Source organism: Mirounga leonina, unplaced genomic scaffold, assembly GCF_011800145.1.
Source record: "Mirounga leonina isolate KUSES-001 unplaced genomic scaffold, KU_Mleo_1.0 Mir_151, whole genome shotgun sequence".
Lineage (NCBI taxonomy): Eukaryota > Metazoa > Chordata > Mammalia > Carnivora > Phocidae > Mirounga > Mirounga leonina.
In genome coordinates, this window is record NW_023270377.1 from 38363011 (window position 1) to 38388699 (window position 25689).

General features: G+C 36.2%; 2 protein-coding genes across 3 annotated transcripts in view; one reads left to right on the plus strand and one right to left on the minus strand.

The window, feature by feature from the left end:
* The window catches only part of DNAH7 (dynein axonemal heavy chain 7), a 243597-nt gene extending 237785 nt beyond the window's left edge, over positions 1-5812 (plus strand). The window contains exons 64-65 of the mRNA XM_035008349.1: positions 1238-1341; positions 5502-5812. Coding sequence (XP_034864240.1) covers positions 1238-1341; positions 5502-5708 — 311 coding nt within the window. The 3' untranslated portion in view covers positions 5709-5812. The remainder of the gene's footprint in view (positions 1-1237; positions 1342-5501) is intronic.
* Positions 5813-6887: 1075 nt separating this feature from the next.
* SLC39A10 (solute carrier family 39 member 10) overlaps positions 6888-25689 on the minus strand; it is a 67093-nt gene continuing 48291 nt past the window's right edge. Inside the window, exons 6-10 of one of the 2 annotated variants that reach the window (XM_035007497.1) lie at positions 24373-24493; positions 22785-23153; positions 21559-21639; positions 14039-14229; positions 6888-8684 (exon numbers count right to left, since the gene is read on the minus strand). In XM_035007497.1, the coding sequence (XP_034863388.1) occupies positions 8526-8684; positions 14039-14229; positions 21559-21639; positions 22785-23153; positions 24373-24493 (921 nt within the window). In that variant the 3' untranslated portion in view covers positions 6888-8525. The remainder of the gene's footprint in view (positions 8685-14038; positions 14230-21558; positions 21640-22784; positions 23154-24372; positions 24494-25689) is intronic. The other variant, XM_035007498.1, reaches the window with a different exon arrangement.

Sequence of the window (25689 nt, forward strand, 5' to 3'; positions counted from 1 at the left end):
GGCAGGTCTATCCCCAACATTGCTCCAGGCTCAAGGTGCATTTTGCAATTTAGCTTTACCAGAGTAATACTTGAAAAGTTACTGGACAAGTGCTTTGCCCGTTAATAAAACTGATACTTTATTCCAACTATTCTTTCCATCAGTTAAAACCTAGAGAGGAGAAAGTCTTCCTCCCCCTCAACATCTATCACTGGATTATCCACATGTGGCTTTTAAAATTAAATTGTAATTAAAGTCCCTCAGTCACACTAGCCATGTTTCAGGTCTTTAATAGCCAGTGGCTACCATATTAGAAAGTACAGATATAGAATATTTCTATCATTACACAAAGTCCTATTGGACAGCACGGCCCATGTGGATTTTTATATACAACTTTACGAAGTGCTTTTGGCGATCTTAGCTAATTTGACTCTAACAACTCTACAAGGTAGACAAAGTAGGCATTTTCAGTTTTCCGTTGTTCTCAGAGGACCAAACAGGCCTAAAGTTAAAAGACTTGCTCAACGTCACACAGAAAATTAGGAACTAAGACCTAGGTCTAAGTTCCACACTGCTTCCCTTCTCGTCTGTGCAACCATTACGATGAAATGTTTTCATGTGCATATATACTTATATTCAATTTGTGAGGCTTTATACAAAAGGACAAAAGGATCGGAGTTTCAGTGATTTCCTAATTTGTGTTCTTCTTCAGTGGATAGTGTATGACATTACGTTCCAGAGGGAGTTCATCCTTGTGTTCTCTCACACAGACTAAGGAGAGATCTGGGAGTGAGAATAAATTCTAGAAGGGGAAGAGAGAAATAACTTTCACGATATTAGAGACCTGAGCAAGGATATTCTCTTCACATGCTTCCTAGAAGCCACTGGATCCCTTACAACTACATTAAGAATTTTTCTTGCAGATTCCATGGCCTCTCACATTATAATCACTGGCCAATTAAAAATATAAATCTGATACTGTTCACCCAGACTGAGAATTTCCCATAGACTAATTTAAAATTTCTTTTTTATTTTCCACATTAAATCTTATTATTGAATTAACTAGGCAAAGTATAGATATTCTTAGAATATGGATGTTAAGATGAAGCATTCAGAATATTGCTTTTATTTTAGAACAAGGCTTAGGCTGCTGACCTAGTATCCTCTGCAGAGCACTCACTTATAGGAATTTCAGATTCAGAACTTAATCAATATGCATATTTAAACAGGTGTATTAACCTACTTCTTTTATATTTAGGTGTTTTCATTCATGGATTATTTTTGGATGGAGCTTCCTGGAATAGAAAGATCAAGAAACTTGCAGAATCACATCCCAAAATTCTTTATGATACAGTGCCTGTGGTTAGTATTTAATATGCCAATACGGGGGCAGGGGGATGCTATTTTTATACACACACACCCCCCCCACACAGTCATTCCCATTCACGGTAATTATGTTTTATAAAGCTCCTGCCAGCACTGAATTAGTGAATGCTGAACCACAGCTCCTAGTAGAAATACAAGGTTAAGTTTCTACGATCCTCTGTTCACATTTTTGTTAACCGATCAAGACATAAACTCGTTTTGTTTGTTTAAAAATGCCATATTTAATATATACTTTTGATTCATTAACATTGAACTCATGGACAACAGCACTGTAACTCATGCCTGGATGAACCTTATAGTATTTCCTCCGTAAGGCCCATCTCAGCCTTGCACTCAAAACACTAGATAGCACCAGAGCACTACATTTAAGTGCCATTTTAAACAGGGAAATCACGAAAACAAACAAGCAAACAAAAAAATGCAAAAAACTCCTTTTAAATAACCTATCAAAAGGAAACTTGTTTCCATTTACGAGAGGTGAAATAGAAAAACAGAATGTCACCAGGTTCAACCTCAGCTGGGAATGTACTTGTTTGGTGGCTCACTTTCTTTTTTGTTTTGTTTTTTTGGTTTTTTTTTTTAAAGATTTTATTTATTTATTCATGAAAGACAGAAAGAGAGGCAGAGGGAGAAGCAGGCTCCCAAGGAGCAGGGAGCCCGATGCGGGACTCGATCCCAGGACGCTGGGATCATGACCTGAGCTGAAGGCAGACGCTTAACCATCTGAGCCACCCCAGGCACCCGCCTCACATTTTTTGAGGCTCTGAGCATGCCTGTGAATGATCATAAAACAGAGTATTGGTTTTAGTATGATGAATAAATTTCAGTGATAAGCAGATTTGCAAATACAGAATCCAGGAAGAATGAGGATTGACTGTATATATGTATTCACATATGCCTATGTACATAGATATTTGTATTTCTTACATATACCTTGACCTAAAAATACTTGTAGACTAAAAGATTACTATATGAAAACCATCCACATGAAAATGTTTGTTTGCTAGGAACCTATCTTCAGCATGGGCCACCTAAGCTATGGAAGATACTGTTTCCATCTGTTACTGCATCATGAAAAAATGCCTAGATAGATTTTCACACACTTGGAAAGGCCTGTCTGGGATGGTGTGATAAAATATAGGCTGTGGATTTACCTGTATTGTTTGTGGGACACTGGGAGCAGCTTAGGCAAAAATCCTAACAGGCTCAGTGAGGGATCAGCTAACAGCCAATTCCACAAACCTGCTAAGATACTATGTATGGACAGAGAGTTTTAAATAGGAAACCCAAATTTAAAGTCACAGGGCAAACGTTTACAATTTCAGAAGCTGATTAGAATTTTTCTTCTATTACATGGAAAGTCTTTTAAGGTAGTTTGCAATGAATACAAAGGGATTTATAAGTGGATGATTCTCTTGAATAAGTAAGTCACTTAGAAAAATTCTCGTTAAGAAAATGCGTTCTTGGCTAAAGTGAAATATACTCACCTTAAGTGTTGTTGAGTCCTTGTATTTAACTATATCCGAAAAACGGCTTTATGGATTCCACAATAATGTGGGAGAAACACAGACTAGCATCCCTATTAACACATTCATACAATTTATTTTGACCTGAGAAACCTAAAAGGGGGCTCTCAACAGTGGGGCTGTCAAGCCATTATCCCCTCAAGGATTGCTGCTACTGTAGTGGACAAAGGAATTCAATTAGATTTTAAAACAAAACACTATATCATCATTATGACCATAGTTTGTTCTTTACTCTTAAATTCAGAGATCAACTTGCCCCACATCATTTTTTTTTTTTTTTTTTTGAGATTGGTTAGGTTAGTTAGGTTTAACAGTGCTTAATATTTTAGGAACTTGGCTAATGACTTTCTAAAAATAAAGTGGGTATTTAAACAGCACAGTGTATGTAATAGGTCCTTTAAAATAGTCACCTAAAATGGCGAGGTGATCTAAGTTCTAGAATCACTGACAAAATCCTTTCAGATTTTTTTTGAGATTGGCCTTTATTAAATTAATTGATACGGTGACATGATTATCAATGGTAGTGGTTCCCTTTATGATTTTGTTGTTGTTAATGGAAACAGTCAAAAGTCATCCCCAGGTAAGTATGGTGAAGAGGTGAAAAATACATGGATAACATGTTTCTTGAGAGGTGAAAATAATTATTTTTTCTCATTTAGTTGGCTCTGAAAATAGTTCTGAGAACACTTAGAGCACTAAAAAAAGTTCTGAGCAAAATGCCTACGAATAAACTTACCCAAGTAAGTGAAGGACCTATACTGTGAAATTGAAAACAACACAAATGGAAAGCCATTCCATGCTTATGGGTCAGAAGAATTAGTAGTTAAAATGTCCATACTACCCAAAGCAATCTATGGATTTTATGCAATCCCCATCAAAATACCAACAGCATTGCTCACAAAACTAGAATACCAAAATTTGTATGGAACCATAATACACCCCGAATAGCCAAAGTAATCTTGAGAAAAAAGAACAAAGCTGAAGACATCACCATTTCAGATTGTAAGATATCCTACAAAGCCACCTAATCAAAATAGTATGGTACTGGCACAAAAACAGACATACAGATCAATGCAGATATAATCCCATACTTATATGACTAATTAATCTACAGTGAAGGAGGCAAGAATATACAATGGGGGAAAAGACAGTCTCTTCAGCAAAAGGTGCTGGGAAAATGGGACAGCTACATGCAAAAGAATGAAACTGGACCATTTTCTTACACCATACACAAAAATAAATTCAAAATGGATTAAAGACCAAAATATGGGACCTGAAACCATAAAATAGAAGAAAACATAGGCAGTAATCTCCTCGGCATTGGCTTTAGCAACATTTTTCTAGATAGGTCACCTAAGGCAAGGAAAGCAAAAATAAGCTACTGGGACTACATTAAAATAAAAAGCTTTTGCGTAGTGAAGGAAACCATTAACAAAAGAAAAAGGCAATCTCCTGAATGGGGGAAGATATTTGCAAATGATTCTATCCAATAAGGGGTTAATATCCAAAATACATAAAAAACATATAACTCAAGAGCAAAAGAACAATTAATTAAAAAATAGGCAGAAGACCTGAATAGACAGTTTTCCAAAGACCAGCTACAGATGGTAAACACAAACATGAAATGATGCTCTTCATCACTAATCATCAGGGAAATGCAAATGAAAATCACAATGAGTTACCACCTGACACCTGCCAGAATTGATAGAATTAAAAAGACAAGTGGAGAAAAAGGAACCCTTGTGCACTGCTGGTGGAAATGCAAACTACTGCAGCCACTGTGGAAAAAACAGCATGGAGGTTCCTCAAAAAATTAAAAATAGAAATACTGTATGATCCAGTAATTCCATTACTGGGTAAGATAAACGGAAACAACAGTCAAGATATGGAAGCATACCAAGAGTCTATCAACAGATGAGTGGATAAAGATGTGGCTATATATAAAATATTATATGTAGGTGTATATCAATGTATATACATAATATTCTATAGAATATTTTTCAGCCATAAAAAAGAATGAGATCTTGCCATTTACAACAACATGGATAGACCTAGAGGGTATAATGGTAAGTGAAAGAAGAGAAAGACAAATACCATATGATTTCGCTCATGTGGAATCTTAAGAAATGGAGACAAAAAAACCCCCAGACTCTTAAATACAGAGAGCAAATTGGTGGTTGCTAGAGGGGAAGTGGGAGATCGAGGGGAGGGTGGATGAAATAGATAAAGGGGATTAAGATATACAAAGTTCCATTATATAATAAATGAGTACAGAGATGAAAAGTACAATATAGGGGATATATATAGTAAGATTGTAATAACATTATTTAGTGACATTTGGGGAGTTTACTTACTTGATGAGCACTGAGTGATGTACAGAATTGTTGAATCATTATGTTGTACACCTGAAACTAATATAACAATTATACTTCAATTTTAAAAAAGTGCTAATACAAATTAAATGTTTTGAACAATGGCAGTACTGCTAACAAAAATAAAATCTATTTGGGCCACAAAAATTTGCAGACATAGAAGTGAACATATCCTATTAGGTTCAAATGTAAATATAACACTCTTGACTTAAAAAAACTTTTATGCACTTTCTTCCAGATGTGGCTAAAGCCCTGTAAGAGGGTAGATATACCAGAACGACCAAGTTATGTTGCTCCATTGTATAAGACAAGTGAGCGGAGAGGAACATTATCCACCACTGGTCATTCTACAAATTTTGTTATTGCCATGACTCTTCCCTCTGATCAACCCATGGAGCACTGGATTGGACGGGGTGTAGCGTTATTATGTCAACTTAATTCGTAATTCGAAGACACAATTTCCCTGTTCCTATTTCTTGTTAGATGGCTGGGAAGAAAATATAAACAATTTGGTTTAAGTCAATTTCACTTAAAGCTGTACTTAATTATAAATTTATGTGCAAATGCAACCTATATTTTTAAAATGACGCCTACTTCAGTGTAAGGAAATGTTCTGAAATAAAGACTAAAGAAAACACACTGGTGTATTTGCTCTTTTTGAATAACTTTATTTTGGGAGAGTTCCATAAGCATTAGGAACATACATAAAATGACACACCACTGTTGACAATGAAAAAAACAGCATTTGATCATTTCCAGCTTTATAAATTTTTAAAAAATGATTCAGTTACAACAACAACAAAAAAGTTTAGATATTTTAGCAAGTATCACCTTGCAGGACCATAATCATCTTTAAGCCACTGACTTACTGTTAATGGAAAAAATTCACACTGCATCTAGTTACTATAGTATTTCTACGCATAATCACAGCTGATTGAATGCAATGTGATATACACCAAAATTCGTATGGATGTCACACAGTGACAGCATTGTACAAGTAACATGAATGACCTCCAACAAACACAAGTTAAATTAGACTGGTCAAGCTAAATGGAATGTTGGAGCCAAACAGAAATGTAGTGGAATTCAGATTGTCTAGTAAGACTTGAAACTATACACTAGAATGATGTGGAAACTAAATACTGGTGGAACCCTAACAAAATACTAGCAGCAACTGTTACAGCCCTCTTAATAGGTTAAAAAAATCTAGCAGATGAAGGTAATACCACTTTTTTAGAGAATATAAAACTTCATATACTTCAGCAGAACTTGTTTGCTTTAAACCAGACCTTTAAGACTGGGAATATATTCCAACTGTTGCTTTTCAAAAAAGTTTTAAAATTAAGCAGATTTAATGCTGGAATGCAGAATCCTCCTTGGGTATAAAAATGCAAAAAGGAACTAGAAATATATCTTGGTTCAGAAAGCAAGATATTTTAATCACTTGAAGTTGGCAGTACTAAATAAAATATCAGCACCTTGTAGCTAGGTTGCTTGAAGGGCCAAGCAATGAGATGAGGACTGTGCTAATTCAGTGCCCAATGCTGAAAATATTTTATGTAGAAAACATCTACTTATTACAGGAGGCCATGGAGAAAGCCAGAAGTAATTTTTCAAATTCAGGCATAAATTAAGAAAAGAACACCTCAGCTTCCTTGCTTACAGCATAAAGAAGAAACACTGGCAAGACTCTTACTACCTGGATACATGTGCTACTCTCAAAGTTTTATTTTTTTAAAGTTCATGAAGAGGAAAGTTGCTGAGGAGAGAAGGAGGGCTAAATGCAAACACTTTAAATGGAATGGAAGGAGTTTGGCTCTTAAATATTTGAGCAGTAAGATTTTTAAAGCAGCTGCATTGGTAGCCAAGCGGATTAAAACAAAGCTGCCTGCACATAGTTCAGATACACTTTACCGGGCATAAATGAAGACCATGTGGCACAAGACGTAAACAGAAAGCTACATGCAATATGACTAGTACTACAAATTATTAGGTCAAAATTCAGGATAAACATGGTTTGCACTTCTCACAAATCACTCAATTATGCTAGAACAGGGCACCTCTAAGAGACTAGTCCCTATCAGGCACCAATAGCATATCTTGGCACAGAATGATCAAGTGATTTCATCTGCATTATTTAAGTGTATCTTCCAAGTCACTTGGTACCATGATAGCCATGGTATCGATGGAGATTATCCTTATAGCCATTTTAATTGACATGTAGAGATTATGGACATGGTAAACTTGGGTTTTCTGCCTTACCTTCCTGCCAGTCACAGCACGTGCTCTAGGTTCCAAAACCAAACTGGTAAAGCAATGCATACATTTAGAACTTAAATTTCCCAAATAACTGGTTAGTACTGTTAAAATAGGAAAGCTGAATATTTCGACCATGTTTGGGTTCTTCTTTTTTCTGATATTTCCTAGAGGGTCACACTTTTAACAAAAAAAAAAACATTTTACCACATGCTCCAACTCCCTACCCCCTCCAAAAATCCCAAGAAACAAAAACAAAATTGAAGTTTGAAAGAAAAAACACCCAAACACCAGGTATAATATTAATACAAAGAACCATTATGAATCTTTCATTAAACTGAAGCTCACACAAACATACAATCACAAAGTTCAGTAGTTTAGGCTGCAAGTTTAAACACTATGCCGATATATACAAAAATAGTAACTCTAGATTCAAGAATAAGGGCTTTTCCCAATGCTAAATTCATACACTAATGCAGCCTGAGTTCTCCTCTAGTTCCTACAGCCTACTTTATGCAGTTTCAAAATTGTATCAAGTTGATCCCCATTACCTTAGGTATATATGTAACTGAATTAAAGGACACTACAATTCATTTTTAGCACAAAGAAAAGTCTGCCCGAAGTCCATTTAAAATATTTTTAAAGTTTAAATGATTTTTTGGTTCAATTTCTATTTCTGCATAGCCACAGAAGTTTCTACTACCAAAGAGACTACTTTAGTGTTTTATATGATTATTTTTTTAAAAGTCTTAATCAAACCTATATCAACATTGGTTCATGGAGTCCCGTTTTCTCCTTTATCACAAGCTTTATATTTTTAAAAGACCCCTTCACACAGGGAAAAGCAGTACTGAGCACCAGTCTTTTGTGGTTAGGCTCAAATCTATGGAACTTGTAAGTAGTGCAAGCCATTGACTTTTCTTTGAGCAATGTGCATACAGTACTAGGAACAGATGCAAGGCTGCATGGTATCATTCTCGTAATCCACAATGATTACTGGGAATGGTTAAAACTGGAGGTCAAACACAATTTTGTCTTCATAGAGGGCAATCACCAGCATAATGGCAAATCCAAACAGCAATCCTAAATTCTGAAGAATGAATTGCCCCACTGGACAAAAGCCATGTTCTTCATTGTCACCATCACCATGCAACATTTCTGGAAGCTGGAAAAAAAAAAAACAAAAACAGATACTTACAAGCAATTTTGTATAATACTCTGCTTAATTTTTTTTACATTCTTCTACTTTAATGAATAAAGCATAACTACAAATAAAATTATTCTATTCAACATAATGCTAACCATAACACATATTTCGTCCAAACGTTGACAAGGTTTATGCTCTAGCTATGTAGTAAGTACTAAATCTGTTCCCTTCTAAACCCTGAACAAATGCAAATATATGCATTAGCCATTTTCTAAAGTTACCGTCCACTGACCTTATCATTTGCTTTATGTTGAAGTATAAGACAATTTATTATTGCCAATAAAACTCTCCAGGAAAGACCACCACATTTACTGATCTTAAAAGCGCTGAGAACATAAGATTCTTTGGGGGGATACCTAATTCAAGACTTTTCATTTCTTTACCCTTTCCATTTAAAATTCTCATATCCAGCTGCACATGAGAGCAAGGACAGACATTTACAGACGATTCCTAATTGGTTGTCTCTATGCCCCTGAGCTGTTGTTTTCCTTGCAGTAATAGAGAAAATAGTCTCTCAAAGCTATCCAGCCGGACCACCACCAAGTGGTGCACCCTGCCTTCACAGGGTCCTCTCTCTCTTAATCGTGATACAATTTCAAAAACCTGCATGTTTCCAACACCTTTAAAAGCACAGTTCATTGAAGTTTATAGTTCAATTTCTAAAGCATAAGCATATACTATTACATTTAAGAATAATGCATAGTTCAAAGTGTAAAACTTAAGTCTTAATTTAAGTAAATAAGATTTGTTAAAGAAATGAACGTGCATTATTAAAAGCATAAAGTCTTTCCACCCATATCTAATCAAAATTGTGAAAGAACTGCTACTTCCACGTTTCATTTTCTTGTTTCCTGTGTATTCCAATTTTCAAGCTTGCAATCATCAAAAAGATGACACTGATATGCTACTCTCTTAGACACTAAGCTTTACTCCAAACAATATCTTGGTGCCTTTCGGTTCAGAGGGGAAAAGTGTAGTATTAAGAACATAACGCCTGCTAGGAGAAAACACTATTGTTCATTATTAAATAATGAGTACAACTAATCCAACTACCATATTCTGACATTCGTTACAGTACATTTAACAATCTCCTGAGGGTCCTATTTAAGAACCACTTCATGCTGCCATCTATTTTGTTCCAAAGTCTATGGCAGTAATACATAACGGCTAATGGAGGCTCCTGTTCTTTCGAGCAGAGTTAAGTAATCGTGACAGAAAGGACTATAGACAGCAGAGCTGACTGACTGTGATAGAGACTACATGGGCTACAAAGCCTAAGTATGTACTATCTGTCCCTTTACAGAAAGTTTGCTAACCTCTGGTTAATGGATTAAAACTAAACCTGGCAACCTCCTACCTGTGGTTCTAGTAAGAAGACTATTTTATCTTTTCTCCTTTCCTCAAGTTTTCATTATGACAAAAACTTTTAAATCTGGCTTTCCTTAACACTGAAGCATAAATAACACATACAGGATGTTTCACAGATATACCCCCTCTAGATATATGTACATACCAGCCAGAAGAGGCACTATGCCTTCCTCCATTCAATTCTATCCTGAATGCCCACACCCGTATTTGTTGATCGTAACCACAGCGAAGAGCCAGCCGTACCTACTGGTATGATCATACCTGTTAAAATGCAACAGTGCTTCCAAGCTGGTTGATAAAATAGTTGCTATGCAAAGCCCTTAAAACCAGGTGGATACTTCCACCTGGATGTCCTAAAGATATCTCAAACTAAAACTTCTGATACTGTTGCTATCATATGAATGACTGTAAATGAATGAACAACTCCTCTCTATAGTCAAAGTGGTCTTTCTAAAACAAAAATATGAGCATGTCATTGTTGGTTAAACCTTGTAATGGCTCCTCAAAATTTACAAGATAAATTCTCATTTTTTATAGCACTACACTTTGTGTGACTGTCACGATCTGGCCAACATCTACCTGATGACTATGGATGTAATTTCTTAATCCATTTTTTCCATTTAATATGAGAAAAAAAATAATTTCAGTGCCATTAAAATCCTAAAATATACGTGGGTAGTTTTTCTTCTTGGATATCTAGGGTGTTTCCAATGTAATTATAACATTATAAATGCTACTGTAAAAATACTTTAATACAGCTTTACTTTTGTTTGCTTGCTTGTTTTCTTAGCAATACTCATGTTAGGTTATTTTCTCAGGATATAGTTCCAGGAACAGACTCACTAGTTAAAGGAATGATGCTATTCATTACTCTGCTTTCTCATATGCCCTTTCCTCTTGCTTCTAATAAACTCTTCTATAGTTTTTACAACTCAGCTCAGATCTCCCATTCCAGAAAAATTTCCCTAATTTATTTCCCCCATTTTTTAGCCAGCCCCTCTCCATAGTTCCACAAACATGGTGCACCACTCTATCGTAACCCGTTATCAAAAGAATTCTAATTAATGGCTACTTTTCTTCTTCATTAGACTATTAATCCTTACTGTAAAGATTACCTTTGTTCTTTTTACATCTTTAGCTTCCTAACATAAAAATTAGCTCATTTAGGGGCGCCTGGGTGGCTCAGTTGGTTGGGCGACTGCCTTCGGCTCAGGTCATGATCCTGGAGTCCCTGGATCGAGTCCCGCATCGGGCTCCCTGCTCGGCGGGGAGTCTGCTTCTCCCTCTGACCTTCCCGACCCTACCCCCTCTCATGTGCTCTCTCTCTCAGTCTCTCTCTCTCAAATAAATAAATAAAAATCTTAAAAAAAAAAAATTAGCTCATTTATTTTTCATTCAACTAATTGTAAATTACTTCTCTAGTAGTAAATGAAATACTACCAGAAAAGCTTGCCCTCCCAGAACGGACATCCATGTGGGGCACACAATGAGCTCAATAAATAAGTAAAATGTTTAGTGTGTTATTAATAGATCAAGATCCAAGTGCAAAGGAGAAAAAAAAATGAAGTAGGGATAGAAGATGTAAAATGTTGGGGTAGAAGTTGAAATTTTAGAAGGGGAAGCCTCACGAGGAGAGAGGGAGCTAGCCAGGAGAACGTCTGCAGGAAAATATTCCACATGGAGTGACCAGCAAGGGCCAGGCCCCTGAGGCAGTGTGTGCCTCTGGGGGGAAAGGGGGAGATGAGGTAAAGAGAGAAATTAGGGAGGGCTAAGGGGAGGGAGAGGAAATTCATAAGGAGCCACTGAAGAGTTTGAAGCACCCAAGTGGCATGACTGTTGACTCAATGTTGTGGACAGGGCAACAACAGAAGCGGGGAGAAAGTTAAGAGGAGATGGTGGCAAGAGAGGTGGTTAGGAGGTGGAGCCCTCCCAGGACTTATAATGAGCCAGAGGTGGGGGGGACAGAGAGAGTTGAGTCAAAGAGGAATAATAATCAGGGTTTGGATCTGAGCAACTAGAAGAATGGAATCTTCATTTATAAGACAGAGAATCCTACAGGAGTTGCTGGTCCAACGAGTTAAGACTGGCAATCTCAAGAGCTAGGCTCTAAACATACTCAGCTTGTAATTCCTTTCAGACACTCAGGGAAGCAGGAAGCAGACTGACCTGGAGTTAAGGAAAAGGTCTGGGCTAAAGATGTAAATGTAGGAATTATCAGCCATTAAATATTTAAAGTCATGAGACTAAATGAGATTACCTAGAGGGCTTTCACCAACATTTATAGGTAAGGGAGAAGGAGAGAACCAGAAAACAAACCAAGAAAGAAAGGTGAGAAAGCCAGCAAACACTGGTGGCATAGAGGCCAAAAGACACGAAAGCATTTCAAAGAGAAGAGACTAGGCTACTGCCAAATGCTGCTGCCAGTGAAATGAAGATGGACGGGGTAAATGACCATGGACTCAGCAACGTCATGGTCAGTGGCAGATTTGGCCAAAGCACTCTGGCAGAGCAGTGAGGGAGAATACCTGATGAGGCCAGACTCAAGAAAGAAGAGAATTAGAAAATAAGAAAGGGTAATTTGCTATACAAGAAAGAAAACGGTGATTGAGGACTAAAATGGAAACTGGAGTTCAAGAAAGCCCCTCTCCTACTTTTTTAAGTGAGACGTACAGGAGGTTTATATGTTCAAAGAAATGATCCAGCAGAGAGAGAAAAATGAGCGACAGAAGAAAGGGGAGAATTTTAGGAAGTTAGTGAAAGGGGACAAGTTCCAGGACATGGCTTTAAGGAGTTGGACTCAGTGAGGAACACAGATTTCTTCACTGTAATAGGAAGGAGGGTAAATGGACAGATACAAGGAGAGGAATAGAAACAGTGATGGGAACCCCTGGGAAGTTGTCTTGATGGCTTCAGTATTCTCCATGAAATAGGAAAAAAGGTCATCAGCTGAGCACGGGGACAGGAAATGAGGTATTAGAGTCTAAGAAAAAACAAGGAAATGGCCAACTCTAGGTACAGAATGTAAATAGTTTTTATTTTTTAATGATATTTTCTAAACTATTGTAAGTAGGCAGTAATTCTGTGATTAAAAATTTAGGTTACAAAAAAAAAAAAAAATTTAGGTTACATAATTTTGAAATAAGACTAACAAATCCTACCAGAAAGAAAAGTGAACATAGTATCTAAGTTAAAAAGTAATGAAACTACTAGTTCTGCAAATACACTGCCTAACATACTTAAGATATTAAGGTAAAAATAAAATAAAACTATTTGCTAGTGTTTAGATTTGTTAACTTTAAAGTTAGAAATAAGGAAAATTACATAAATCCCTAGGAATATGCACCATTTTCTGCAGAAGACTGGCTTACCTAAGAGCTATAGTATTTCTTGTATGCCATAAAACAAGCTCAAAGAATTACTTTATTAACCACAACAAAATACTTACACCCTAATATTACAAAATCTTCATAGTATGATAATTATCTCTAAATACTGGATTACTTTGAATAGTAATATCCTTTAGTCAAAAATTCTCAGCATCTCAACTGATTTCCAATTGTCCTTCTCCCACTTAATTGTCCTTCTCTAATAGGCTATTTAGGATATCATGTTTTAAAATGAGGCACATATTTTTTAAAATAGTCTCTCAGGGCGCCTGGGTGGCTCAGTTGGTTGAGCCATTGCCTTCGGCTCAGGTCATGATCCTGGAGTCCTGGGATCGAGTCCCGCATCGGGCACCCTGCTCGGCGGGGAGCCTCCTTCTCTCTCTGACCCTTCCCCCTCTCATGTGCTTTCTCTCTCTCTCAAATAAATAAATAAAGTCTTTTAAAAAAATAAATAAATAAAATAAAAAAATAGTCTCTCAAACTACATCCAAAGATTCCTTCCCTTTTTGGAAGGTGCATTCTATTTACAGGTATTAACAAAAATATAAAACATCTTACCATATCCACCAAGGCTACGTAAAGGAACATGCCTGCAGTGATTGCAAAGATCCAAAGTGTGATGTTATTGGCGTACTGACCGACCGCTGTGCCTATCAGCATGCCTATGTAAGCCATCATGGCAGAGAGGAGGTTGTAGACGATTGCTTGCTTCACGGTCATGCCCGCTTTTAGAAGAACCGCAAAATCACCTGCAGTAAAGACACAATGTGAGAGTTTTATAACCACAGGATTTTATGTACAAATTTAGGGAAAAAAATAAACAAAATTAAGAATTGATATTAAAAGATATGCCTTTAATAACTGATATTTTATAAAAATTTATTCATTAAATTAAACCTAATATGTGCAAAATTTGAGTGACTCTCACAGGCATGATGCTCAAAGTCTGAAAGGTATATATGATTCCATTTATATGATATCTCAAAAAGATAAAACTGTAGTGATGAAGAACATGGCAAGGTTGCCTGAAGCAGGGGTGGGAAAGGGGTGTGACTACAAGGGGACTGCAGGAAGGGAACTGTTGGGATGATGGAACTGTTCTGGATCCTGCTAGCAGTGGCGGCTTACAGAAATCTATACACGTTAAAATTGAACTGTACATCAAAAAGGTCAATATTCTGTAGAATGTGAAATGTAAAATTTTTTTTAAAAAAATCAGAAACATAATAGAAAAAAAGACTTGGTCACTGCTCTTTCTGTGAGCAACAATTAAAGCTCTCCTCTCTGATCTCTGCCCTATTTCCAAAGGGAAATGGCCTAAGAAAAAACAGACTCTTTAAATATACTGTACGCTTTTTACATTTATGTTTTATTTTTTCCAGAAAAAAAATTAAAACTTAATTCTAAAAATCCTAAAAATGTAAAATTAGAGACTTTCTCACTCATGTGTCTATAGTTGGACCACTAGAAAAAAAAGGGTTAAGGGGTGCCTGGGTGGCTCAGTCGGTTAAGCTTCCGCCTTTGGCTCAGGTCATGATCCCAGGGTCCTGGGATCGAGTTCCGCGATGGGCTCCTTGCTCCGCAGGGAGTCTGCTCCCTCTGCCCCTCCTCCCACTTGTTCTCTCAATCTCTCTCTCTCAAATAAATAAAAATCTCAAAAAAAAAAAAATTAAAAAAGGGTTAAATATTGCTCAGAAACTTTACTAGAAAAACAAATACTGCTAGAAATAATTGTCTTAAAGCTAAAGGGTCAAAATCAGTATTTCAACTAATTGTAACAAACTTTTTTGTTTTAGTTACTAAATGTAGAAACATCCAATCACTGAACACTTAGCAGTAAAAGTTATTATGTAGAATATGGGGGCATTTCTTTCCCTTAAAAAGCCATCTTAGGGGCACCTGGCTGGCTCAGCTGGAAGAGCACGTGACTCTTGATCTAGTTTGAGCCCCATGCTGGGTGTAGAGATTACTTACACATACGTACATAAACGAACTCTAAAAAAAGAGGATCTTAATCGTACATGACTAATAGTACATGATCTTTTCTTCCTTAACTCTTATGGTTACAAGGTCCTAATTTATAACAGATAGGAAGATGTTAAAGAAAAATTAGTGCTAGAAGGTTATCTGTCAATGGCTTCTAGATTGCCATTCTCCAGTTTCCATGTAATACTACTCTCCTTACATCTTTCCCTAAAAGTGTTTTGTCTTTTGGAATATTTTCCAAATATTTCTTCACAGTCCTTACCTTGTCTTTTCATTCTTTTAATAAAGGTCTCTTTTGTGTAGACTTTTTAATCTTTATGAAGTCCATTTTATTACCTTTTTCCTTAATGGATCATGCTTTTGGTGCTGTGTCTAAGAATAACTTGCCTAACCCATAACACAAAGATTTTCTCCTATGTTTTCTTCTATAAGTCTTATAGAGGTAACCCTCACTTTTCCAAAGTTCACATTCCAGTCACTTCACTTTTATTAAAGACCTACTTTTCCCTAGAAAAGACCTGTTTTCCCTAACCAAAAAAAAAAGAATCCGGAGAGAATTTTCGCTTTTATGAAAAAGGCAAAACGTGAAACTAGCCTTTGTTTTGCAGTGAGTCACTACAGAGGCAGCGTGCACCCTGAGCAGCCAGAGTGGCACCACCCAGCTCCTTGCCCAGGAAACAGACTCAGCATCTCAGCAGCAAGCCTACATAGCTCTGAACTTTGTGACCATCTATGCTTTTTCTCTAGTTTGTGCATCCATCAGCAAGATGTATCCTAAGGTATCAAAAAGCCTAAGAGAGGTTATTTTTTGAGTCCGGGAATGCTCAAGAACTTCTCCATATAAATTAATAGTAAGAGTTTCTTAGCTTTAAGCCATTTCAGCTTACAAAAGGTTTCAATAGGAACACTACTTTTGGATACCAGGGGAAACATGTATTTTTAAATTTTTATTAATGGGGCGCCTAGGTAGTTGGGTTGGTTAAAGTGACCAACTCTTGATTTAGGCTAGGGTTATGATCTCGGGGTCATGAGATCAGGCACGCTAAGCATGGAGCCTACTTGGGATTCTCTTTCTCCCTCCGCCCTCTCTCCTCACCCCCGTACACTTTTTCTCTCTTAAAAAAATTTTTTTTAATTTAAATCAATGATCTATTTTTAGTTAATCTGTGCCTACTGTGAGAGTTGTTTTTTTGGGCTTTTTTTTTGCCACTAGATATCCAATTACTGCAGCAACATTTGTTGGAAAAACTATCATTTTGACATGGAATTTCCTTTGTACCTCGTTGAACATAAGTTGCCATATATATGAGAACTCTCCTTTGTTCCACTGATTTATGTGTCTATTTTTTCACCAATATAAATTGTTTCAATTACTGTGGCTTTATAGCAAGTCATAAAGTCAATTTTGCTGTCCTTTTTCAAAATTCTTCTGGCTATCCAAGTTCCTTTCCCTTTCCATATAAAATTTTGAAAAAGCTCATTTGAAAAAGCCTGCTGGTATTCTGATTAGGAATGCACTTAAACTATAGGGAAAATTAGCATCTTAAAGGTATTGAGTCTTCTGATCCATAAACCTGGTATACACTTTTCACACTCAAATCTCCTTTGATTTCTTTTGTGCTGATTTGTAATTTTCAGCATACAGATTCTATGTATATTTTGTTAAGATTTAAACCAAAGCATTTCAGGTTCTTTGGTGTTATTATAAAAGTACTTTTAAAAAATTTTAATTTCCAATTGTTCATTGCTAATATATAGCAGTATAAATGATCTCTATTGAATGATCTTGTATCAAGATGAATTATTTCATTTAAAATCTATCTTTGTCCTAGTCTTATCTTAGGTTACAATTTCTCAAAGGTATCTGCCTATTTTTCTCCCTTTTTCTCCACCTTTCTCAGTAAGAACCTGTATAAACATTTGAAAAAGAGATCAAAGGAATACAGTTGGGATTTACACCAAACAAGCAAATCTATTCATCTTTTGATAAATCAATATCCTTTCCTTTCTGCTGACAAAGGATATCATTAGCACAATGAATGTGATGTAACTGCCAAAGCTGTTAATGTGTTCCAATGCTATAATTATGTTAAAATCTGCTAACATAAACCATGGAGATTTTTAAAAACAAATATGTATTTTAATATTCTTTATTTTTGCCTTAAATAATGCATGTATACACATGTATAAATCTACATAGTGAATGTTCAATTTTCCCTGAACAATTTAGAACATTATGAAAATCTTATTTTGAAATTCTATTTATCCCTTAAATGTACATGAGAGGAAAGGAAAAGGCGGATAGCACCATAGCCTTTCTGAGCTGAGTCTGAATAATATGGGTAAATTCATTTATCAAAATGTTACTTCCTTTAAATTAGAACACATTACTTAATGTCAAGAAGAGAGTTTGGATTATCCACCATTCTAGATTATCCCCAATCTCATTTCCCCTTTATATGTTTTTATACAAGTTTTCTTATAAATTATTACTCAAATTCTTATATAGTTCCTTACTAAAAGAGTGGGGAGAAAGTAGAAAGAATACAACAGAGTAATATTGTAACTTACTTAAATTGAGCTACACAAGTTTAGCAAAAACAGAAGAAACAGTAGTAATAATTCAGGCAATTTCATCCATTACCACACTCCAGAACAAACATGCAACGAAAGACCAAGGTTTTCTATTTTCTCAGATGGTTTCAATTTCTGCACACCTCTCAGGGAAGAGTGAACTTCCCTGAGCTGTATATCATTCTAAGGTTTAAAATTACAATTTTTTCTATCGCATTCCTAAACAAAAACAAAACCCCCACCTGGTACACCATTAGAGAAACAGCAATCTGTTCGGAAGAGGAACAATAAAACTTGGAATTACTAAGGGTCAGTTTTTAATGCATTAAAATGTAATTTAAACACGTTTTCCCCCTTAGGGTATGCCAACTTCAGTATAAAAATCCCAGAACAGTTTTAAGAATTCATAATAAAAAATTTAACTACGGCCAAAGAGGTTTTAGATCAAATAAATTATACTGGAATGTGACATATTATGCTGCTTTGCCAGTATCTTAACCTGTTAACCAAGGAGAAGATGTCTCCCCTATCCACCTGCCATGCTTCTATCTCAGCTTCAAGGGGAATAATCTTTCTCTTGCTTGGGAGTTTGAGGAAGATGTTTCTATACTTCTCTCTCCAGATTCCCTTCCTCTCCAAGTGAGTAAGAGTGGATAATCAGAGTAGGATATTCATCTGGGCCTATTTTACCAAAGTGCCCATAACTGTGCCTTAAAGGCAAAAAAATAGGCTGTACAAATTTTTTTTTTTTTTTAACATTTCCTTTGGTTATGGTCAGTAGACCACTTCCTACCTTGATGGATGCAAGGTCCAAAGCATTTTCTATCACCTCCAGAGTTGTGCTCTTTCTTCCCTAGCAGCCTCAACACCTAGAATATGGAGTTTATGTGGATTTACCACTAAGTGTGCGCATTTTCTTAGGGTTTCACTCCTTTCCTGCTGGTAAAAGTTCAATATACTTTAATAAAAGTTTTATTTTTATTCATTTTTTTTTTTTTTTTGAGAGTGTGAGCATGCACATGAGCTGGGGGAAGGACAAGGGAGAGGGAGAGATAGAATCCCAAGCAGGTGCTGTGCTCAATGCAGGGCTCAATCTCAAGACCCTGCAATGATGACCTGAGCCAAAATCAAGAGTTGGATATTTAACTGACTGAGCCACCCAAGTGCTCCTCAATATACTTTATTTTTTTTTTCCTCAATATACTTTAAATTGTTGTTTCCTCTCATAGCAATAGTAACATTTCAACTTCTGGTTTGTGGGATAAAATAGGTAGAGATTTGTGGTCTAACGTCTCATTGAGGAGTCCTGGCCCAAGCAGAGTTCTATAATCCAGCTTTTACAAGAGCTCTGCAATGGGGATCAAGGCCTTACCTAGCCATTAAGACCTGTCCTGCATTTGTTTTACATGTGGCTATCATTCCTTGTGTGTCACTTTCAATGAGAAACTACAGACAGAAAAAGGAGTAAGTGGTAGGAAGGCAACCATCCCTAATCTCCAGACTCCCTGCTGTCAATGATCATGAAGTGGCATGACATATTCCATTTAGGGAGCAGGAAGTGAGTAGGAAGGGAAGTTGAAGGTTTTCCCAGTATACTGTGGATGTGTGTATAGGACTATCCAAGTCTATTTCTAAGCAAGTTCAAAAGAAAAATGGAAGGCTAAAATTATTAGGCAATATGTTACATATAAAAACTGACAGCCCTGATGTATTGCTATGGAATTGCAAGAAGTATTTGGCAGATTACTCTCTAAAACACAGGAAAGCAGTTAAAAGAAGGGTATAAGATACAGTATCTGCACACAAAGAGCCTACATATTAAGAAAGAGGACATCTAAGATGGATATATACTAAGTACCAAAAGAAAGACCTACTGAAAGTAAATGATAAAGTTCAGAGGAAAAAGTAAGGGACCAGAGGGCAGTCCTGAAGTTAGAGGGGAAAAAAAATACTCTTAACATAATTAACTATGGACGCGAGTAGCAGGACAAGCCAAGGAGGAGAATGGTATAAGCAAAGAAACAGGCTCAGGCACCCACAGTATATTTGGTGAATTGTGTTTGGGTGAAGTGGAAAACATGCAACAGCAAGTACAATGAGTAAGGCTAAAAAGGTAGGCAGAAATGAAGGTCACCTAAAGTAGGACTAATGAATCTCAGCTTCTAACTCTATACATAAGGGAAGCAACTGAAAGATTCTGATTACATGAGCAAGTCACATCTGAGAAGATATGTCTAGGATAAGGTATATGAGATGGACTAGAACAGAATGAAACTAGATATAAACACTATGGAAATTGTTCAAGCAAAAGACAATAAAGGCAATGATGGTTTAGTCAGGGTAAAGGATGATGGGGCATGAACCAAGATATAAGACCACATGCCCAAGGCTGGCAAAAGAACAAAACTCTAAGTATGGAATCGAGGCTTAAAGAATCAGCACCAAGTAAGCACTAATAGATCGTTCTGCTTTTTGTGAGGAGTTAATAATTTTCTAAGCAAATTATATACATAAACTCTATTCAAAGTAAGCAAATAAGGCTACTACTACCAACAAAAACACAGTCAAATGATAGATGTTTCATAGTCAGATAAATTTAAGAAAAATAATCTAGCAAGAGATTCCTTGAGTACTCCTTGAGATTCCACTAAAAGAAATTCCTTCAGTACTTAAAAGATGGAGTTCTTTTTTTCTTTCAAATTAATGTCATCTCCACAACCCTTGCATATTTTCTATATGATGAATGCATGTTCACATCTAATGTTTTTCAATTAATAGAAAAAAACCCAAACACATGAAGAGACTAAAAGAATAAAAAATCATTGGTAGATCAGTAAGTGCTAACTAGAACAACAAAAAACGATCATTTTACACCTATCAAATTGACAAAACTTAATGAACTTAATGTCAAATCTTGGCAGGGATGCGGAAACACAGGAACTCTCAGGTATTGCTGGTTAGAAATTATACCAGTATGACCATTGTGGATAATAATGTGGCACTTCTTAGGCATATATATCCTGGGACCCATCAGTTCTGTTCCTGGGTAGATGCCCAAACGATGTTCTCAGAACAGCCTATAGGCACTAAGTCTACAGATGTTAAATGCATCATTATCTGTGATGACAGGACATTAAAGGCATGGTGTATCCAGTACTAGGTGCTAAATATGTAAAATGTAGTAACTGCATAACTCTTGAGTACTGGGTAAAAGCAACATATTAAATTAACTCATGATAACCTGGATGGAGTTTAAAAGCGTAATGATTAGTAACATAAGGTAAGGAACAGAATGGGATATAACATGATACTGTTTATATAAATTAAAAATACATACACATAAAACAATGTACATTTTTAGGCACGTATAACACAAATTATATAGTAGGAGAATGATGACATTTATACTTGCCATCAGCCATTTTTATGTTTAACCTCTCCAAAATTTAGACACATTTATAATTGAAGAAGTCTTAGATTTGACGAAATCTGGTGAAATTCTTAAGGTTATATATTACCTAACTCATGTGGCAGCTCATGACAGAAGACAGCGATAGAAGTACTGATTCCTCCCGTCAATCCAGCACTGAAAGCTGCTCCTGAGGTTGGGGGTAGAAAGAAAATCAAGTGACGTTTACTTCTGCTTTTTCCATTTTCATTAATAATGACAGGTACGGCCTCTTTTGTCTACCTAAATTAATTTCATAATATGTGAGTGACTCACACTTATCTTACACTATACGTTTTGAATATATAGTGAAGTACAATAGGTATATGACAACCAGAGAAAAGAGCTACTCAATGAAGGAAGTATTCCCTGAGAAATTAAATCCTCCATTAGGGTAGCCTTCTAACTCACTAAAAGCTTGGGAGTAGTAATGGTTTTCAGCATTTCAGTCTCTGAGTGCAAGTCTGATGCTAAATTTTAAGTTCTGTAAACCTACGATTTTATTTGCTCTCCCATTTAAATATTTAAAGATAGCTAAATGGCTACTATCCTTATCTGACCTTCTCTGGGTTTAGAGCATAAGTGCTACAAAGTAGTATTTGTCTGATGGTCTGGAGGACTGAGTATCAGAGGTATAAATGCATTTGATTCTCCTAGTAAAATTGTTTATTCTTTAACATTGACAGCTACGGTAGATTCAAAAATATGGCCTCTCCTTTCTGAAAGAAATCAAAGCCTACTTCTGAGTCAAGTCAGGAAAAGAAAATCATGTATTAATCACGTTTAATATTCTCCTTAACTGGTAATATCAGTTTACATTAGCAAGGCTCTAATATAGTATTTGAATTTGGTAAAATGGATTTTTAACATGTAAATTTTTCTTCACCTTTTCAAAGACAAAAAAAAAATTATTAAACCTAGGATTGAAATTATACATTCAGGGTCCTATAAATGTATTTGAAAATAAAATGTTAAGGTAGCTTTTTTCATATGGTGACTATGCCTTGAAATGTTATTAAAGACATATTATATTATATTATATTATAGACATTTTATGTTCAAAGGAAAATCCAGTAAAATTACACCTCTATGCCCCAAATAAACTCATCAAAAACATTAACACAGCCTCTGGGAAAAAAAAATTAAATGACTAGAGTAAAACACAGCAGTATACTTGTTAACCTCCAAAAGTTAATCTTATGTATTCTAATTCATAATATTAGTACTGAAACTGTGGACAAAGGAAAATGGTCTTAAAGAACAACGGATTTTAACCCAAGTTTCACACCTACTTACCGATTGCTAGCCCATCACTGAAGTTGTGGATGCCATCCCCCATGATTACCATCCACGCTATATTAGCTATCCCTGTTTCTTTGAGATCAGATCCAGAATGACAGGGCCCATGAGAATGGTGAGAATGTTTGTGGTGCCGCTGATGGTTGTGTTTCCTCAGCACAGTTTTACTCTCGTCGTGGTGGTTGTGGGCAGCAGCATGGAGATCATGCTCACGGATGGTATGTAGTCCATCACTGTGAGAATGGTCCATGGTTTTCTCCTCTTCCACACAAAGGTAATTCTTAGGAGGGGATTCCTGTTGACCTTCTAAATCTGTCAGTTCAGTTTCATTAAGTCGATCTTCAGAAACAACCGAGTCATCAGTTCCTACGTTTATAACAGCAAAGGGTATACTTTATCAACACGTAAATGAACCCTTCTTTGCTAATTTAAACCCAGGCAGAATAGCAGTGTAATAAACATTCCTTAAGTAAATGTCTTTTACAAGTCCCAAGTAAATGTATAAAAGCAAATAAAACAAAGACACATGTGCACACACAACAAACTGGGGTTTTGAGCATCCAAAAGATGAAGCACATGAAGTAAATAAGAGCACTGAGCTCAATAGCAGGCAAAGTGAGAAGAACAGGCAGGCATGAAGACACCGAAACTTAAGGAGTACATCATAAACAGCTGGTGAAAACCAAAGGGGAGAAAGTTATTGCAGCATTTACGGGACAATACAATGGACCCGTAATTTTTCAGGGAAAGAAGGAACCTTAAAGTTTACCCACTCTAACCTTCTCTTATCACTCTAGAAAACAAAGACAAACTTTAAATAACTGGCACCCTCCAATGCTCCACCCATCTGAAAAGGCTGCTCAGATCAATACTAAAAGCAAGTTCAGAAATCCATGTAAGTGATAACAACATCTGACAAGTACTTTTGTTAACTGAGGCTGGCTTCTCACCTAGTTTTCAAAAGCTATTTATTATGTGACAAAGAGCCTACTACTTCTCAAATTGTATTTTGGAGCAGAGTACAATTAAGAGTCTCATCCGCCCCCTTTCTGCAGAAAATCATTCGTAGACTCAAGGGAAACACAAGCTCAAAAAGAGGTAAAATTAGATTAAAAAATTTTCCTGTTTCCTTGAAAACTGTAAGCTATCTCATCACATCTATCAGGCAACAGAAAAGATGAATGGGTGAGCAGAGATTTTTTTGTATGGAGACCACTCTCCCTCTTCCATTTGAAACCAATCACATATGGAGGGCACAGAGAATTTGTATTGCCAAGATCTAAAAATAACATGAGTACACTGCTTATGAAGCCTTTGTTTCATTCTTTTTTTTCCCTGTAAAGTAAAAGTGCAATAAGTTCCTTGCCCTGTGATATAATTAGTCCCACGTTTCAGTATAAATAAGGCTAAAATAAATAAAACACTAACAAAATCACAAGATACACTCACATTTAAGAAAATACAAGTTAGAAACTAATATTAGGAAAGCCACAAAAACAAGATATTTCAAACACAGACACAGTTTAGAAGCAATATTTCAATTTTTATATTTAAAAGTTTCTCTTTAGTCAGAACTGTTGTCTACCGGCAAGAGGCTTGAGCTGAAGCCAATCAGCATCTGGTGTATTATTTAACTTATGATCTGAAAGCTTCCTTCCAATAGTTGATTCTTCTGTGCTCTGCTTCATAAACCATTTCTGTTTTCCCTGAAAAGAATCTGGTATTAATATCAAATATGCAGCCACAATTAGCAACAATATTCACTTGTTAACATCTATGGGGATAACTGGTACTAACACTTTATTCATAAATTATTTAGGAAAAAAGTGAGAAAAAGTTTTTAGAAATTAATCAAGGGGTCTAACTAGATAAAATATCCAACTAAATTTATATGTCGTGTTTTCTTTTTCCCAATTATTCAACTAAAAGGTGCAATTCATCTACTTCAAAGTACAGAATGGGGTACACAATACTAGATTATATGCAACTGAGTGAAATGTGAAATATATTTAATATCTGCCTTATTTAACAGTGTATGGCAATAGGAAGTTCCAAAAAACTAAAGTTTATTCCTTTGAATTTCATTGTGTTGAATGCAATCTTACATTTCCCTACATGTGACATAATGGCCAGAGTCACACTTGCATTAAAGTCCCAAAATCTGTAGTTTACTTCTGTGAGACGTGGGCATAAGAATACTGATCTGTAGGGGTGCCTGGGTGGCTCAGTTGGTTAAGCGACTGCCTTCAGCTCAGGTCATGATCCTGGAGTCCCGGGATCGAGTCCCACATCGGGCTCCCTGCTCAGCGGGGAGTCTGCTTCTCCCTCTGACCCTCTTCCCTCTCGTGCTTTCTGTCTCTCATTCTCTCTCTCTCAAATAAATAAATAAAATCCTTTAAAAAAAAAAAAGAATACTGAATTGTAAAATAAAAATGACAGATTCTTAGGATTAAATGAGGTGATGTATGAAAATGACCTATCAGTAACTGACTCTTCACAGCTTTGCAATAAAGATAGGTTTTCTTTCTCATCTAATCTATCCTCAATTATTAATATATCCTAATTATTTTATTTCATTGTTTAGGTTTGAATTTTCCTATCTTTCAATAGTCTGCTTTCTTCTTTTATCAGTGTAACTACGTAACTACCACTGACAACTCTTCCAACTTAAATTTCTATTTCCAATCTATGTAAATTTAAGACAGCAAATAAGGTCTGCCCTTTTGATCAACAGAATGCAAGAAAGTGATGATGGGCTGGTTCTGGGACCGTCTGCAAGAAGCCTGGCACCTTCTGCTTTTGCTCAGGGAAGCTAGCCACTCTGCTATGGAGAAACTCAGTACAGACCCTCAAGAGAGGCCATGTGGAGGAGCACTACACTGAGATGGAGACCACAGAATCA